Source organism: Echinops telfairi, unplaced genomic scaffold (assembly GCF_000313985.2).
Source record: "Echinops telfairi isolate 266 unplaced genomic scaffold, ASM31398v2 ScPeMD7_7405;HRSCAF=8443, whole genome shotgun sequence".
NCBI classification, from domain to species: Eukaryota; Metazoa; Chordata; class Mammalia; order Afrosoricida; family Tenrecidae; genus Echinops; species Echinops telfairi.
In genome coordinates, this window is record NW_022111305.1 from 4,827,573 (window position 1) to 4,843,345 (window position 15,773).

Here is a 15,773-nt window from a genome sequence, read left to right on the forward strand (position 1 = left end):
TGCTTCAAGGGGATGGAGTCATGGCATTGGTTGATTCCACCTCATAGCGGCCCTTCGTATCAAATGGAAGAAAGGAAAATCATATCGGTCAGCTTTAAGCCATCTCTCTGACTACAAGCAACCACAGTAACGATAAATTTTAAAAAGCAATGAAACTGGAAACATTCTGAAAATGATGTGAGAAATCATTGAAAAAAACCACTTCCATCTTATCAGGATCCTGGAGCAAGTCAAACAAAACCAAAAACCCAGAGCGGACGCAGTTGTGGAAGTTACGGAATTCACCTTCCTGAACCTCAGCGAGGAGGAGAAAATGACTGCGGGAGAAGCTGGGAGATATCCAAAGTGGAGAGGTCCCAAAGAGTAACATCATGCTGTATCGTAATCACCCCTCCGAGCCCAAAGAAAGAAGGGAATCTGAGACCACCAGGGGGAAAGGACAGCTACCTACAAAGGTAAACGGATAGGGACGGATACGCGTGGGCTTCTTATCAGGAACTGTTCAGGAAAGAAGACAATGAAGTGATGTACAAATCCTAAAGGCTTCAACGCAATATTGGAAACAATGGTTTATCTTCGGATCTCCTTGAAGATACATTGTCTCTCAAATAAGGAAACCTATTTAGCTTCACACCACCACATCCATGTGGTATGCATGTAAGAAGGCACTGCTTCCATTACATATCAAAAAGAGAGAGTACATATCACACACTCCCCAACATTGCAGAGTATGATGCTAGACATGCAAAGCAAATGACTGAAACCTGATTTTGAGATCCTCGGCCTGAGTCTACAGTTCCTCCGTTTTGCATCCTGCATTTTATTGTTTGGAAGCGGTAAGACTTAAAAGTTCAACAGAGAAGATATATTTTTTTACACGGTTGCACTATGTTTTCGAGTTTGCCTCCCATGAACTATTTTAATAGTCTATACATCACAGCTATGCAGCTTCCCTTCTTCTGCAGTCCCACCTGCAACTGTGATAAATGGATCTGCTGCCAACGATGAGTGTGTGCCAGTTTACTTCGTTATCCTTATCATTCTTAAGTGGATGAGTCTCTGCCGATACTTGGATACCATTAGGCACTGGTGCTGATGGCCTCCCTCCTCTGGATTATCCATCTCTTTCTGGTTTGTGCCCTGTTCAAGACTTAACAAATGTGTCTCCATAAATTATATCTGAATATGGGATATCTTTTCTCACCTAAGAGCCCTGGTGGAAGAGTAGGCATCCAGTGAGCTGCTAACTACAGTCAGTGGTTTGAACCCACTAGTACCTCCTCAGAAGAAAGACGAAGCTATCTACTCGCATAAATACTTGAAGTATTGGAAACCTAATGGTGAGAGCTACTTTGTCCTATAGGAAAACGGTGAGTCAAAGTCAAAGTCAACTCAAAGGCAGTGGCTTTTTAAATTTTCTCCTAGAAAACTGCTATGTCATTCATTCAGCCTAAATGAGAGATATTTTAAGGTTCCTTGGTAATTGAAATATCAAAGGGGCTGGTAGTTGACATCCGATGCCGGAGAATATGGAAAGTAACCTAGGTTTATAGGAGAAGTTGCCTACTCAGCCACATAATGAAGAAGAGCAGCGGTGCTGGATGGAGGCTGTACTTTCACTAACGGCAGGAAACGGAAGCATGGTTTCTATGGTCCAGAGTGGATGGTGTAGCAGGAATAAACTCCATCAGGAGTTGTCAGCAGGGAGAGGCTAGCCCTTTACACTCAGGTGGAGGAACACGAGCCAGTGAACGAGAGAGAGAGAGACAGAGACAATGAGAGATTCCTTGTTGAGCGCTCACGAAAGACCTCGGGTGCAGTTGTACTGCTTGCCACACCAGGAAGCACTGAAGACAATTACACGATAATCAGTTGGAAAGAGCATTCCTTTCTCTTACCCTGTCCTTCTCACTGCGCCACCCTCCCATCGCATGCTCTACATCGTGGGGATGCAGGCACTGTGGGTGGAGGACAAGAGGAAGGGAAGGCTATCATGTAAGCAAGAAATTGGGACTGTACCGAGAGTTCGGATTTCATTCAGGAATAAGGATTTAACATATCATTTGGAGGGACACATTCAATCTCAAAGAGTATCTATTATCCTCAAGTGGATTCTGACCCACAGAGTCCCCACACCTATAAATCTTTACAGAGGCAAACGGCAATATCACACACTGCCATGTCTTTCTACAGCAGAGTGGCTGTTGGATTCGCATAACTAACTTTTCATTTAGCAATTTCACATGTAACCACTGCACCCCCAAGACTCCTCCAAAACATTAAGGTTCAAACTGTGTTTACTGACCCAAGGAGCATAGAAATGTTAGGACTTGGAACAAAGTTGATAACTTCTTCCTACCTTCTTCCATATTTCTAATAACTAAACCAGACATGACCACTTCAGGTACTTCCATTATAGATAGATAGATAGATGATAGATAGATAGATAGATAGATAGATAGATAGATAGATAGATAGATAGATAGATATATAGATAGATAAAGACAGACAGATAGATAGATAGACAGATAAGACAGACAGATAGATAAGACAGACAGAGATAGAGATATGTATATATGAAGCATATATATATATGAAGCTTATATATGTGTGTATATATATATGAAGCATATATGTATATATATATATGAATCAAGGGTACTAGTGCAAGTTTGGAAAAGCTGAGGCTTAAATTTTATGCTACATCCAATCTTGATACACCATTCACACCTGTATTTACACAGTAAAATTTGGGATGTAGGTTCTAGAAAAGGATGAGTTTTACAGTAACTTACATTTTATCTAAAATCGTACTTGGAATTTCGGCCAGAAGAAATACAAAAATATTCCAGTTTTTTCCTTACTAAAGATCGCAAACTCAGTCCGATGGTAAGCATTGTTACCACCAATGCCCCCCACGCAGCCCCCAATCCTGTGTTATTCCAATGCTGATGGAGACAATCTTAGCAAAGAGTCTCTAATTTATGGACACATGAACTTCTTTGGATTCTTTAAACTCTAGTTCCACCCCCACCCCAAAAAGCCCATGGGTCTGCACAATAGGCCATGCAGAGTCTCAGTATTGAGGGCAGGGCGGTTTGGGAAGAGGGTAAGCTTCTCCCGTAGGTGTTTTGTTCCAGGAATTTAACGTCATTTCAGGATTTTTTATTACTCACAGAGGTGTCATCATCTAGATGCATCACAATTCCCAGATAGCTCATTAACATTTAGGAAAATTCTATATCCTGAGTCCTATTATCTTTTTAAATGTTTGCATAGATGTTCCATGCTATTAATAATTTCAGTCTTTCAAATAACTTTTCTAACATTAAAAGAATTCAGTGGATAAGAAGATAGAAGATACATGACATATAAATGCAAAAATTATTATAGGTAAAATGGTGTAAGCTTAGAAGTTCCAATAAAATCCAAATGGGGACGTGACTTCTGTGCCAGTACAAGATGGAAGTGGGAGTTTGGCAGAGTTGTATATACAAGTCCATGGGGAAAATAATTTAGTTAAAATGGTCCCTTTAAAAGCAGGAATTTCAAGTTCTAAGATAGGTTGCTTGGACGGGAGGTCTCCAAGTCACACCTTTACAGCAACATTTAATTGTGAACCAACCAAAGTTTGCCATAAGTATGAAAAATGGTGATTATCTGGAAGCCTTAAGAACAACAGTCTCTGAGTAGTGCAAATGGCTAGCACACTCACTACTAACCAAAAAGTTAAAGGTTCACGTCCACCCTGAGATACCTGACAATCTACTTCTAAAAATGCAGCCATTGAAAATCCTATGGAGTGAAGTTCTACTCTGACACACATGGATTCGCCAGGAATCACAATCAACTGGTTAAGAAGCTTCAGAGGCACAATTCGTTAGCGCGTAGCACTTATGGGACAGAATCAACTGGTTAATTGCTTTAGTTCAACAATATTTGACAACTGATTGGATAAATACCTATAAGAAAGGGTGGGAAACTGAGGACCTGGAAGGAAGTTTACATGCCCTGCTCCCAGCACTCGGGACCACAGGGCTTGCCATGCCATCCCTAGGGAGAGGCATACCTCCAGAGTCTGGGATATGGAAAGTGCCTCAATTCCCAGACTCCAAGAAGGATGTTTCTCCACAGCACATCTACTCCCATAAAAGCTAACAGAAAGCTGTCTCGGACAGACGCCTGGCTCCTCACATATGCAGTTAAAGGATGCTTATCTCTGAGAGCATTGGCTCCCACAGTCCTTTATTCTTGCTTTTTTTTTTTTAAGGGCTGTTACATCTTTTATCACAATCCATGCATTCCTCCAGTGTGTGAAGCACATTTGCACATAGGCCACCACTATCATTTTGAAAGCATTATCTTCCTACTTGAGCCCCTGATATCAGCGCCCCATTTCTTCCCATTCCCTCACAAGCCCTTGAAAAGTTATAGATTATTTTTTCCATATCTTACATCGTCCTCCATCGCCCCTCACCCACTTTTCCATTATTCGTCCCCTTAGGAGGGGGTTATATGTTGATCCTTATGATCGATTCCACCTTTTTCTGCCCACCCTCTCTAATCCTCCTGGTATCTCTACTTGCCTTGTTGGCCCTGAGGGGTTTATCTACCCTGGATTCCCTGTGTTGCAGGTTCTTATCTGTAGCAGTGTGCATGCTCTGGTCTAATGTGATTTATAAGGTAGAATTAAGGTCATGATAGTGGGGTAAAGAAAGCACAAAGAACTAGAGTTGTGTGTTTCATCGGTGCTATACTGCACCCAGATTGGCTCATCTCTTCCCTGTGACTCCTCTGTGAGGGGATGCCCAATTGTCAACAGATGGGCATTGGGTCTCCACTCCATGGCCCTCCCTCATTCACTTTGGGTTTGGTTTTACTCTGGGTCTTAGATGCCTGATACCTGATCCCATCAACACCTCAGGATCACACAGGCTGGTGTGCTTCTCCCAAGTGGGCTTTGTTGCTTCTAAGCTATATGGCCACTTGTTTATCTTCAAGCCTTTAAGAACCCTGATGCTATTTTTGATAGCTGGACACCATCAGCTTTCTTCACCACAATTGCCCATGAACCCATTTTGTCTTCAGTGATCTTGTCAGGAAGGTGAGCATCAAAGAATGCTGGATTGTTAGAACAAAGTGCTCTGGTATTAAGGGAGTACTTGAGTAGAGGCCCAATGTCCATCTGCAACCTTAATTTTTAACATATAGATATGAGTACATAGTTCTATTCCCCTCTCACTATACATACATATGTGCATGCCTGTATTTAGGCCTCTATAAATGTCCTTTGCCTCCTGGTTCTTTCCTTGTATTTCTTCCATATATATTCACTTTAAAAACTATTTTTCTCCATATGTGTGTGTCTATGTATACATATATATGTTAAAAAATATGGCCAGAATATTTAGCATGTTTCAATGAAAAGGAAACTGATCATTGGTTAGGGGAAAAAAAACAAACAAAGAGATTACCAGAAGTTTTTATTTTGTTCCATTTTATTTTAAATTATTTTAAATTTAATCAATTATAACCTATTAAGATACTGGAATATCTATCATAAGAGTTAAGTTAGCAAAAACTTTATGATGAAAATTTCATTTAATAATGTTAACATTGTAGGAGAAGCAGAAATAGAATGGCTTATTAATTTTACCAAGGTATTTAACAGATACTGACTAGTTTGAGAGTCTTTGTAGAGGTTGTAAGTTTCTGGAGATGGAGGGAAGGGGTACTGGATTATCTGTCTATTAATCAAAAGGGAAAGGACAGCCCTGGTAATTAAGTAGCTGTCAACTGAACTTCAATACCCAGAAACATCAGTGCAAATCATCAAACAACCAAGTTGCAAACACAGAGCGCTGAGAACAGAGAAGGGACCGACAGGCCTTTCAGAGAACAGTTTTATTTCATGATGAAGAGTCTGAAGTAGATAAGAGGGACTATAAAAGATGTCAGCTATGTGGATTTTAGTAAAATGCTTCCATCTTAATTTTTTTAATCATTTGAACTATTGACCTCAAAAGTATAGTAGATTCTTAAAAATCACTGAAACTAAAATAGATTATGTTTAGAGAATTAGATGTTCCTGAAATACAACAAACACTTAAAATAGTTTTAAGACATAAATCAATTCCATCTCTTTTGATGAGGTGACCAACAATTTACCATATTGATGCATTAGGCATAATTTCTTTAGAATGTATTTAATGAATTCATTAACATCATTTGCCAACAATGTGGTATACATTAATTTGAATACTATTTTGTCAGAAAGAGAATGAGAACCCATAATTCCTATAATCATGAAATACCACCTAGATAATTAATAAATATCAACTGCAAATAAAACTTTTATGATGTGTTTATTAAACATTCAAATTTTCCTGAGATGGGCATGAGTGGGGGAAATTATTAGTGATGTGAGAAAAGAAAAAGAGGGACATTGTTTATGGAACCCATGTGTAGGGAGCTCCTATCAAAAGTGATGGGGAGGGTATTGCAATGAACGATGAAATAAAATATGTATGCACTATTTAAAGGAGAGCTGAGGATCTGCTCTGTAAACTTTTTCCAAATTCACAATAAAAAGTTTCCTGAAGTCACAGAAAACCTTGGTAATTTGCACATAATGATGAATGTAATTAATATCACTGTGTTGTGTATGTAAAAATAGTGAAATGGCAAACAGCCTGTTTATATATAGGATCATCTTTAGTCCCTAATGCTCTAGAGCAGTGGTTCTCAACCTTCCTAATGCCATGACCCTTTAATACAGTTCCTCATGTTGTGGTGACCCCCAAACCATAAAATTATTTTCATTGATACTTAACTATAATTTTGCTACTGTTATGAATGAAGGTACCCCTGTGAAATGGTCATTTGAGAACTGCTGCTCAAAAGTAGCATTGATTGGGTGAGAGCAACTGTGATAGTTAAGGTTTATTGTGCCAACCTTGCTGATAAACACGTGGGATTAATTGAAGGGCAGAGAGATAAATGGCTCAGTGAGCCTCGCCTCTTTTGTCTCTGGTTCTTATCTGTGATGGTCAGACCAGCGTGCGGCTGCTGAGATGTTTGCACGCTCATTGATTCAGCTTTCCTCGTGCATTCGGAGTTATTGGGTGTGTTTTGCGAGTTTGGGGAGGTCTTTGTAAATCAGTGTCAGCAGACATGGGCTAATGTCAGACTTATGGGCTTGGACTGGACTAGGTTGGGATGCTTTCTTATTGTACACTTATGTTTTATATAAAACTCTCTCATAAAATATGAGTGTTTATGAATTTTGTTTCTCTAGTCTACCCAGGCTAACACATTATGGTACCAGGAGTGGGGTACTAGAGAAACAAATCATAACGATGAAGAGTAGATGTTTGTTTGACCTCTCCCTCATAGAAGGTTTTCTTCTTTGTCTAGCCAGAGGTCTGATAAAGCCACAGTTTACTTGGTTGTTTTCTGGAAAGAATATGGGAAGTTGAACTTCTGATTATTTTGTAGTCTTTGGTTATTCCTGTTTAAAATGGTGAAAATGAATGTGATTAATGTATACTTTCAGCTCAGGGGTAAAAATTGCCATTTGACTTTCTCAGAAACCATGCTGCTTAAAGAAAATGGCTGACAGAAGGTCAAAATGCCTGACAGAAAGCCTGGATCTAATTTAATGCTCTCAGAGACCTAATCCAATATTTTTGTATAAATAGAATAGTTTGCACAAGGATTTAGACAAGCTAGATAAGGATTAAATGTGACTGTTTTAAGAATTTAATATAGTATCTGATTCTATATTTGTTTATATGGATTTTACTGCCTATTATCAACATAATGATTTACAGAAATGTTTATTGGGAAGTATGAAAATAGAAAGCTTGTAAGCCCACTTGCTTTCAGCATTAAAATTTGATCTTTAGATAGGTTTAGGCCAAGAAAGCTTGGGAAAGATATGCCCCACCCAATGCATTGAAGTACTCAGGTCATTTGCATTCCAAGAGACTTGCCTGGGGGCATGATTGACAGATTGACGGAAAAAAGGATCTCTGGATTTTGGAATTTTGAACCACTGATTTGTGCCAGTAGCTGGAAAAAATCTGGAACCATGAAGAAAACTCAGTTCTGGGATTGAATGTTAAAGAGAGCCGGTGGCAACCTGAAATGCTTGCTAGGTGACCACCTGGATCCACTTGTTGAGTGGAAGCAGGAGAAATGCAGCAATAAGGAGACGGGTTGAGTTGGACCACTGACACCTGTGGACTTGGTTTACAAGAAAACGAGAGGATGAGAGCAGGTTGACTGGCCTGAAGTTCATGACCTAGCATGAGGGGGTTAGGCTTGTTGAGTATTTATGAGAGTCCATGGTCTAAATGTAAGGTGACCACTGGGCACCCTGGGGAGGCTAAATGAGGCAACCCACATTGAGTTGACCAGAACCTGACCAGATGAAGAGATTTCTGAGCCTATGGACTGGTGCATATCATTGCTGACATTATGGATGGCCTGTTCTGATTTCACTTTGCTTATGGATGCAGACTTCACAAGGTTCCAATTGGAATGAAGACTCTTCATGTCAAAAGTATTATTGTCTTCTCAGAGAACTAGGTTGTTGTAAGTGGACAGTATAGAAATGGGATACCCAAAATTCGGGGGACAAAGGCATGAAGTGGTAGGCTTACAAACTTTCATAGGCTTACATCTTATGAATATATTCATAGGATTATAGGATTAAGGTGTAGATATTACTTAACTGCAATTGTTAGGCTAAAGAATTGTGTACTGGTGACAAGTTGGCAAGGGGTGGATTTTGATAGTTAAGGTTTATTGTGCCAACCTGGCTGATAAACACATGCATGATTAATTGAAGGGTGGGGAGATAATGACTTGGTGAGCCAGCCCTTTTTTGTTCTCTGGTCTCTTGTTCTCTAGCTAGTTCTTTGCCTCAGCTGGCAAGGCCCACTTCCTGAGAGACATCCCTGAGGAGAAGCCACATGGACCTACCCTGCTGCAGTCCTGGGTGCTGGAGAAGCCTTGTGGAGACCCCTGCCAGCACTGAGATGCTTACACGCTCATTGATTCGGCTTTCCTCATGCATTCGGCATTATTGCATGTGTCTTACGAATTTTAGGAGGACTTTGTAGATTGGTGTCCTCGGACATATGGGTTAATGTCGGACTTATGGCTTTTGACTGGACTGGGTGGAAATGCTTTCTTAATGTACACTTACCTTTTATATAAAACTCTCTCTTTAAAAATTGAGTGTTTATGAATTATGTTTCTCTAGTCTCTACCCAGATCGTTCCTTAAAAATAACAATGGCAAAGCTTATTCGCATATGCTTTGGACATATTATCGGGAGATATATTCCCTGGAGAAGGACATCATGCTTGATAAAGTAAAGAGGCAGTGAAAATGGAGATGAATTGGCCCAATTGCCACGAAAACGGCCCCAAGCTTTGAGTATTTCATTCTATTGACAGAGGGTAACTCTGAGTCATGACGTATTCAAAGGCACCTAACAACAGCATACCTTTTCCAATCTTTGACTTAAATTGAAATTCCATTCATGGCTCAACTAATTGGTTTTTTTTTTAATTTTTTGTCATTGAAAAATTTTTGTTATTTAGAGAATTCAATGAGTGAAACCCCATAGCTCACTATGAAAACATTAACAGATATGAAAAAATGTTCATCGCGGAAGAGCAACCAGATTATGTTAGGAAATCAGAAGTGTCTGAGGTTTCTCTGGTGGCTCTAGGATTCAACGAAAGGGGAGGAAGCTTAGCTATCTATGAAATATGGATGAAAGAGAAGAAATATCCTCAAAGGATAAGATATTTCAGTGAAGGTGATGAATTAGAATGACTATTTAGGCAAAATTTAATTTATGAGAAGGTGAGACTTATTCCAGAAGAGTGGCATTTCACAAGGCTCTGGGAAGTGACTACAGAAGGAGAATCTGAGAGGTGTCAAAAGGGAAAGCACTCAGCTGCCGAGTCAACATTTTGGAGACCACCAGAGGTGCGGCAGAACAAAGTCCTATTGATCTCCTTCAACATTATCCGTCATTCAAAATCCCGTGGGGTGTCCTTTTATTCTGACACAGGTAGCTAGACGTCCACGAGCCAGAGTCAGCTCTTCAGCAAGTGGTTCGATGCTGGTTTAACAAATAGGCAGAAGAGAATGTGTAGGAAGGAGGCCTACTTACTCTAGGTGGAAATAAGAATACTGAGACTCATTCATTTCGTCGAGCACAAGTGCAGGAGATATGAATACCAAAGACCAGGCCGTTATGTGAAAAACAGTATTATGCAAAAATGGAGGATGAGCACATCTGATCTAAAAATGGAGGATGACTACAGCACTACATAACTGCCAGATTCCATCATGATCCATCTGTCAAACCACTGAGAAGCATGACACATAACATTGAGCATTATCACCCACGTCATTCTTACCTGGTAGCTCAGTGTTTGTTATTGCATGATGTGCATCTCAATTACACAAAATAGTTGAATAGTACTATTTGCTATTGTCATAAATGCTAAATATCAGATAAGGAGATAGTTGGTAAGTGTGGAGTGGTATATGGCACAGAATATACCCTTTAAATTGAAAACGCTACTTATCAAAATAGGTTTTCTCATATCACTGATTTAACCCAAAACCCTTTCTATTACAAAACAAACACAAATAGTTAATAGAGTGCCAGCTGCTCTGCTGGTGGCTCGAGCCACTGACTTTTAGATTAACAGTCCAGAATTTAACCACTGTGCCATCAGAGTTCATAATGATCAGAAAACATATAAATCATTTTTATTATATACTTTCATATTTTAAATTAGGAGCCCTGGTGGCACAATGATTACTCAGCTACGAACTAAAAGATCTGCAGTTCAAAGTCACCAGGAAATCAATGGGAGAAAACACCTGTAATCTCGAGTAAAGACGGCAGCTTAGGAAACCCATAGTGCCGTTTGACAATATGCTGCCAAGTCACTAAAAGTTGGAATGAATGAGCCAGGACACAGCAATATATTTTAAAATAATAATAATCTGTGTCTATCATCACAGATAGATTTTCCCCCAATAAAGAAATAAAAGAAGTCATCATTCCTCTGGTCAACTAAATGATTTCTCTTAATGTAGAGTAGGTGCATATATTAGTAAGAAATATTAATAATTTCTCTGGGGTTTTTTCCAAAGAGCTCCAAATACAGTATACTTATCCAAACATAAAACAAGCCCTCCTTTTCCTACATTCTGCAATAGTCTCCAAGATCAGCAACTCAAGAGACTAATCTCTGACCAATATTGTTATATATTACAAGAATAATTTAAGACTTTCTGTAACAAACGAGAATACTTGAAAGTACAACCAGTTACAGGAAACACAGAAAAGAAATAATGAGAGAAAAGGTTAAAAGTTAAATTTGATGGAGGACAACGGATAATATCCAAATATTCAAATCATAAAATAAGTATCATAAGCTTATTTTTTGTGTTATAAAGATATGACACATACACATTACTATAAGCTAGAACTGCTGAGACACATATCCATATAGCAATGAATCTTTCCGTAGACATTCCCATTTAACTAAATGTCCTAACTTTTTAAATTCAGGTGCTCACAGAGTTACAATAAAAATAAAATATTTGATTTTTTTAAAGGCAGATTAGATAGGAGGTACTGATGCATAACTTTAAAAATTAGGATTCTTGGGTAAATCAAGTAGTAATGACCAAAAAACATCAAAGAATATTATTATATTTTTAAATCCTTAAAAAAAACTAAAGAAAGGGATTTGAAGTAGCGTATCCTTTAATCCCTATGGCCTCGTTAAACTGAAGTAATCTACTTATGATTCAGGAAGACAATCTAAAAATGAAGAGTGTAAGCCATCACTGTATTTTCCCGAGAGCCAAACATGAAATACCTTTTTACAACACCTTCTCCATTCCAGCACGGTAGTCCGTCAGCGGCCGCTACTTCATTAACACAAAGCTGATCTGCTAGGCCTCCATAGAAAGTCGAGAACAACCGAAGGCTGTTGATAAACTCTCTGTAGAAAAAACAAAGAACACAATGAATACCCCCAGTCCATAGAGACGCCAGTGTACACGCTATTGATTGCCACGTGTAATATTTACAGAGCAACTGTTGTTGTTTTCTGTCCTTGTTTTGGACTCGCTAGGTGGTTTCAACCATGAACGTACTCCCTACCAGTGGAGGTTTGATTGCTTCCTGATGTTTCTTGGAAGAAAAGCTTGATGATCTAGTTTAAAAACGTGTCACTGGAAACCCTGTGGAGTGACAGGTCTGCTCTTACAGGAAAGCTGACACAGTGAGTCTCAGTCAACGCCCAACAGCTAGCTTGGTTTAAGTACCTGTTTTTGTTTTATTTTCCTAGGTATTGTGACATTTTCTAACAACCAAGGAAAAGTACATTACCTTTTTCTAAATAATACTGAAAGTGCTGAATTTGTTCTTTTGATGAATTTTCACTCCGTGGATTATAAATTTGTAGAGATTCAAGAAATAGTGGATAATACACAGATACACACACACACACACACATACATACTCCCACACTTTCTAATGTTTCCTCTCTAAAACACCCTTACTAGCTGCTGGTGTTGATACCACAGTAATACTAATTACTTTTCTTTTGGTTACAAAATGTCAGAATTCTATAACATTCTAAATAAGTTTTCACTGATTAAACGTTCAGTTGACTAGGGTTTTTGTTCCTATCAAGAGTATCTTTCTTGTGTCTAAGAAATAAATTAATATTTTTTCTCTAAATATTAAAAAAACAAGAACAGGTACCTAAGAGGTTTCGTAAGCATGGGAATATAATTCATTATAAGGAATATGTTTTAGTATATTAAGTAAGTGAGTAATTTCCCCCTCTTACACAACTCATTCCTGGTCTAATAATAGAAGAGATTCAACAAAAATGCAGTTTTAAAATTTGGAAAACACCAAGACTTTTGAGGGCTAAAACCAAAACTTTGGGTTCCCAAGAATTTGAATCATAGCATTCAAAAGACCAAACACTAAGGACATTTCTGAATTTTTTTTAACAGAAAGAACTATTTTGGAAAATGAGATAAGGGCCTATTCTGACAGAGACTGTCAGATGTTTTTAAAACTAGAAAGAAAGAACGCATGTGCCGCGGCGCTAACTTCAAACAGCAGAACAAACTGAAAGCTCCGGTGGAGGATCCCACCAGGGCCTCCGGCCTGGGACACCTCCCCTCCGGGGGTCCCCGGGGATTCCCCACCCCTACTGCACCTTCAGGAACCCGGCTGGTCCCTGTCCTGCACCCTGGCCCAGCCCCCATATTGGAGGAGCCTGGAGCCCGCCCTAGGGGCCCAATCAGAGCTGGCGGTGGCTGCAGTCAGGAGGGTCAGTGCTTGTGATTCTCAATGGAGAGTGAATGCACAGATTCATAATGAAAAACGAGCCCCCAACGGCCACTGATTCTCAAGAGAAGGTTCAAAATGCCCCAGGTGACATATCAGAGGACGAACCTCCGCGGTCCTCTGCCCAACAGGAACCCCGGCAACCCAGGCCTCCCAGGAAGCGGCAGAGTGTAGCTCTGAACGACCCCACCATGCCCAACACCCAAGTGGTGGCCCTCCCCAACTATGCCAACATCCAGAGCATCATCACGGCTCTGACCGCCAAAGGAAAAGAGAGTGGCAAGAGGGGAACCAGCAAGTTCATCCTCACCGGTGCAGGGGTGCCCCCACCCACCCACCAGAACCCCTGCTTCCAAACCAACCCAGCAGTGAAACCAAGAGGGCAAAAGTAATCACGGAGACCCTGGGGCCAAAGCTTACAGCCAGGGATGTGAATCTTTCTAGGCCACCAGCGCCCTTCCCAGGCCAAGATGGGAGAGCTGTGGTATGTGACCTTCAAGGCAATGGGGTGAGGAGCCCCGCCTTTCCTCTCTAGTGGGAAGGTCCACAGTACAGCCTGCACCAAGGGCCAGACTGGTCCTCCTCCAGGAGAAGCGGCCCACATCCTCAGGACACCACTGAAAGGGTTGTCATAACTTAGTATTTCTGTGGTCGCCTTTATTTTGGATTGGGGTATATTATTTCTATTTCTCCTTTCCAGTGACCCTATAAGGATGTAGAAAGCTTTTTGTTTCTTTGTTTGTTTTGATCATTTTCTTGGGGGCAGATGCAGCTCTTGCCACGATCTATGTCAAGCACATTTGTACATTTGTTGCCTTCATCATTTTCAGGACATTTTCTTTCTATGAAGTGGAATTCTTAATGAAGGAATAAAACTGAAGCAGACCAAAAAAAAATAGAATGCATGGAAGGAAATAAATCTTTAGAAACATATTGATAAATGGGTGAAATTTGACAGTCATGAAATTGGATCACTCATTGAATTGTATTCATTTGTTAATGTATTTTTGCTCCTTTTTCTTTTTAGCACAGATTTTATATAATTTTTTTCCTAATTAAGTCAGTTCTCTATAATTGAAAATAAGTCTCTCCGTTTGGGCTATCTTCCCACTAACAGAAATGCATGAGCAAATATAGATTATCTTGCTTCAGCTGTTAGTGCAGGTTGACCAGAGAAACAAATTCATAGACACTCATATGTGTGTAGGAAAGAGCTTTATATAAAAGAGCAACTGCATATTGAGAAACATCCCAGACCAGATTAAGTCCATAAATTCAATATTAGCCCGCATGTCCAATACTAGTTCATAAATTCCTCTTTAGACTCACGTATGCAATAATGCTGAATGCAGGAAGATCAAAGGTCAGTGGGTGAAAAGTCTTGTAGATCCAGTGGCAGTGGAAGGCTCTCAGTGCTGGCGTGGGTCTCCACGTGCCTCCTCCAGCTCCAGGACTCCAGTTTCATCAACATAACTCCATGTGGCTTGTCCTCAGGGACGTCTAACAGAAAGTGTGTGTGTTCCACCTCCTGTGAGCTATTTATCTCCGTAGTGCCTCCAAAGAGGTCATCAAGCTGAAAACTGATTGACAGGCTAAACTCTACCCCTTCACTCTTAATAGTTTCAACTTGGCACCAGATTATGTAACTACTACAGATACTAAAACAATAATTCAGATAGCAGACTTTACGGGAGAAGTAGAATTTAATAAATATAAGAATATATGTATATGATTCCTAAATTCTATTCACTATAAATGACCCCTTGTTGGAATCAGAATCTAGAAATAGGCAAACATAGCTAAAATATTTAGAGATCAAAACTCATGGTGTAAAAATGAATAAATTTTCTCATGTGCCCCCATATCTTTTATGCCAATTTTTGTGAATGGTACCCTTGTTTCATTTTTCTTTAATAATACATCATTTCAGGATGAGCATTGTGTTTATATTTTCCATCCCCTCCCAAAATACTACTGCCAATGCCTAATTCCAGCCCTTATCATCTTTCTTTAAAATTATTTCATAAGGGATAGATATCTTCCATCTCTTACTTTTCTATCTTCCATCTTCAATGAGACTCCATGTTTACAACTCAGTCTGACAGTACACTTATAATGTCATTCATTTCTTTAAAGTTCATTAAAGGCTGTCTGTTGTCTATTCAAACATCTTGGAAAGGCTCATAAATCACCATTCTACTTTTCCAGCTTCAATTTCAGCAGCAACCCCAAACATATTTTAAGGTTCCATAAAAGTTAAGTACTTGCTATTTGTTCTTCTCTCTGAAGGAAATGCCTTTTTATTTTATTATAAAAGATGTCCACTCATTTAATGTCTCAATTTGGCTGGGTC

At 39.5% G+C, this 15,773-nt stretch overlaps 1 protein-coding gene across 1 annotated transcript in view; it reads right to left on the bottom strand.

Annotated features, from left to right (window-relative positions):
• Positions 1–15,773, bottom strand: part of GPC5 (glypican 5) — a 737,283-nt gene that overhangs the window by 416,447 nt on the left and 305,063 nt on the right. Inside the window, exon 4 of the mRNA XM_004709780.1 lies at positions 11,928–12,053. Within this exon, the coding sequence (XP_004709837.1) occupies positions 11,928–12,053 (126 nt within the window). The remainder of the gene's footprint in view (positions 1–11,927; positions 12,054–15,773) is intronic.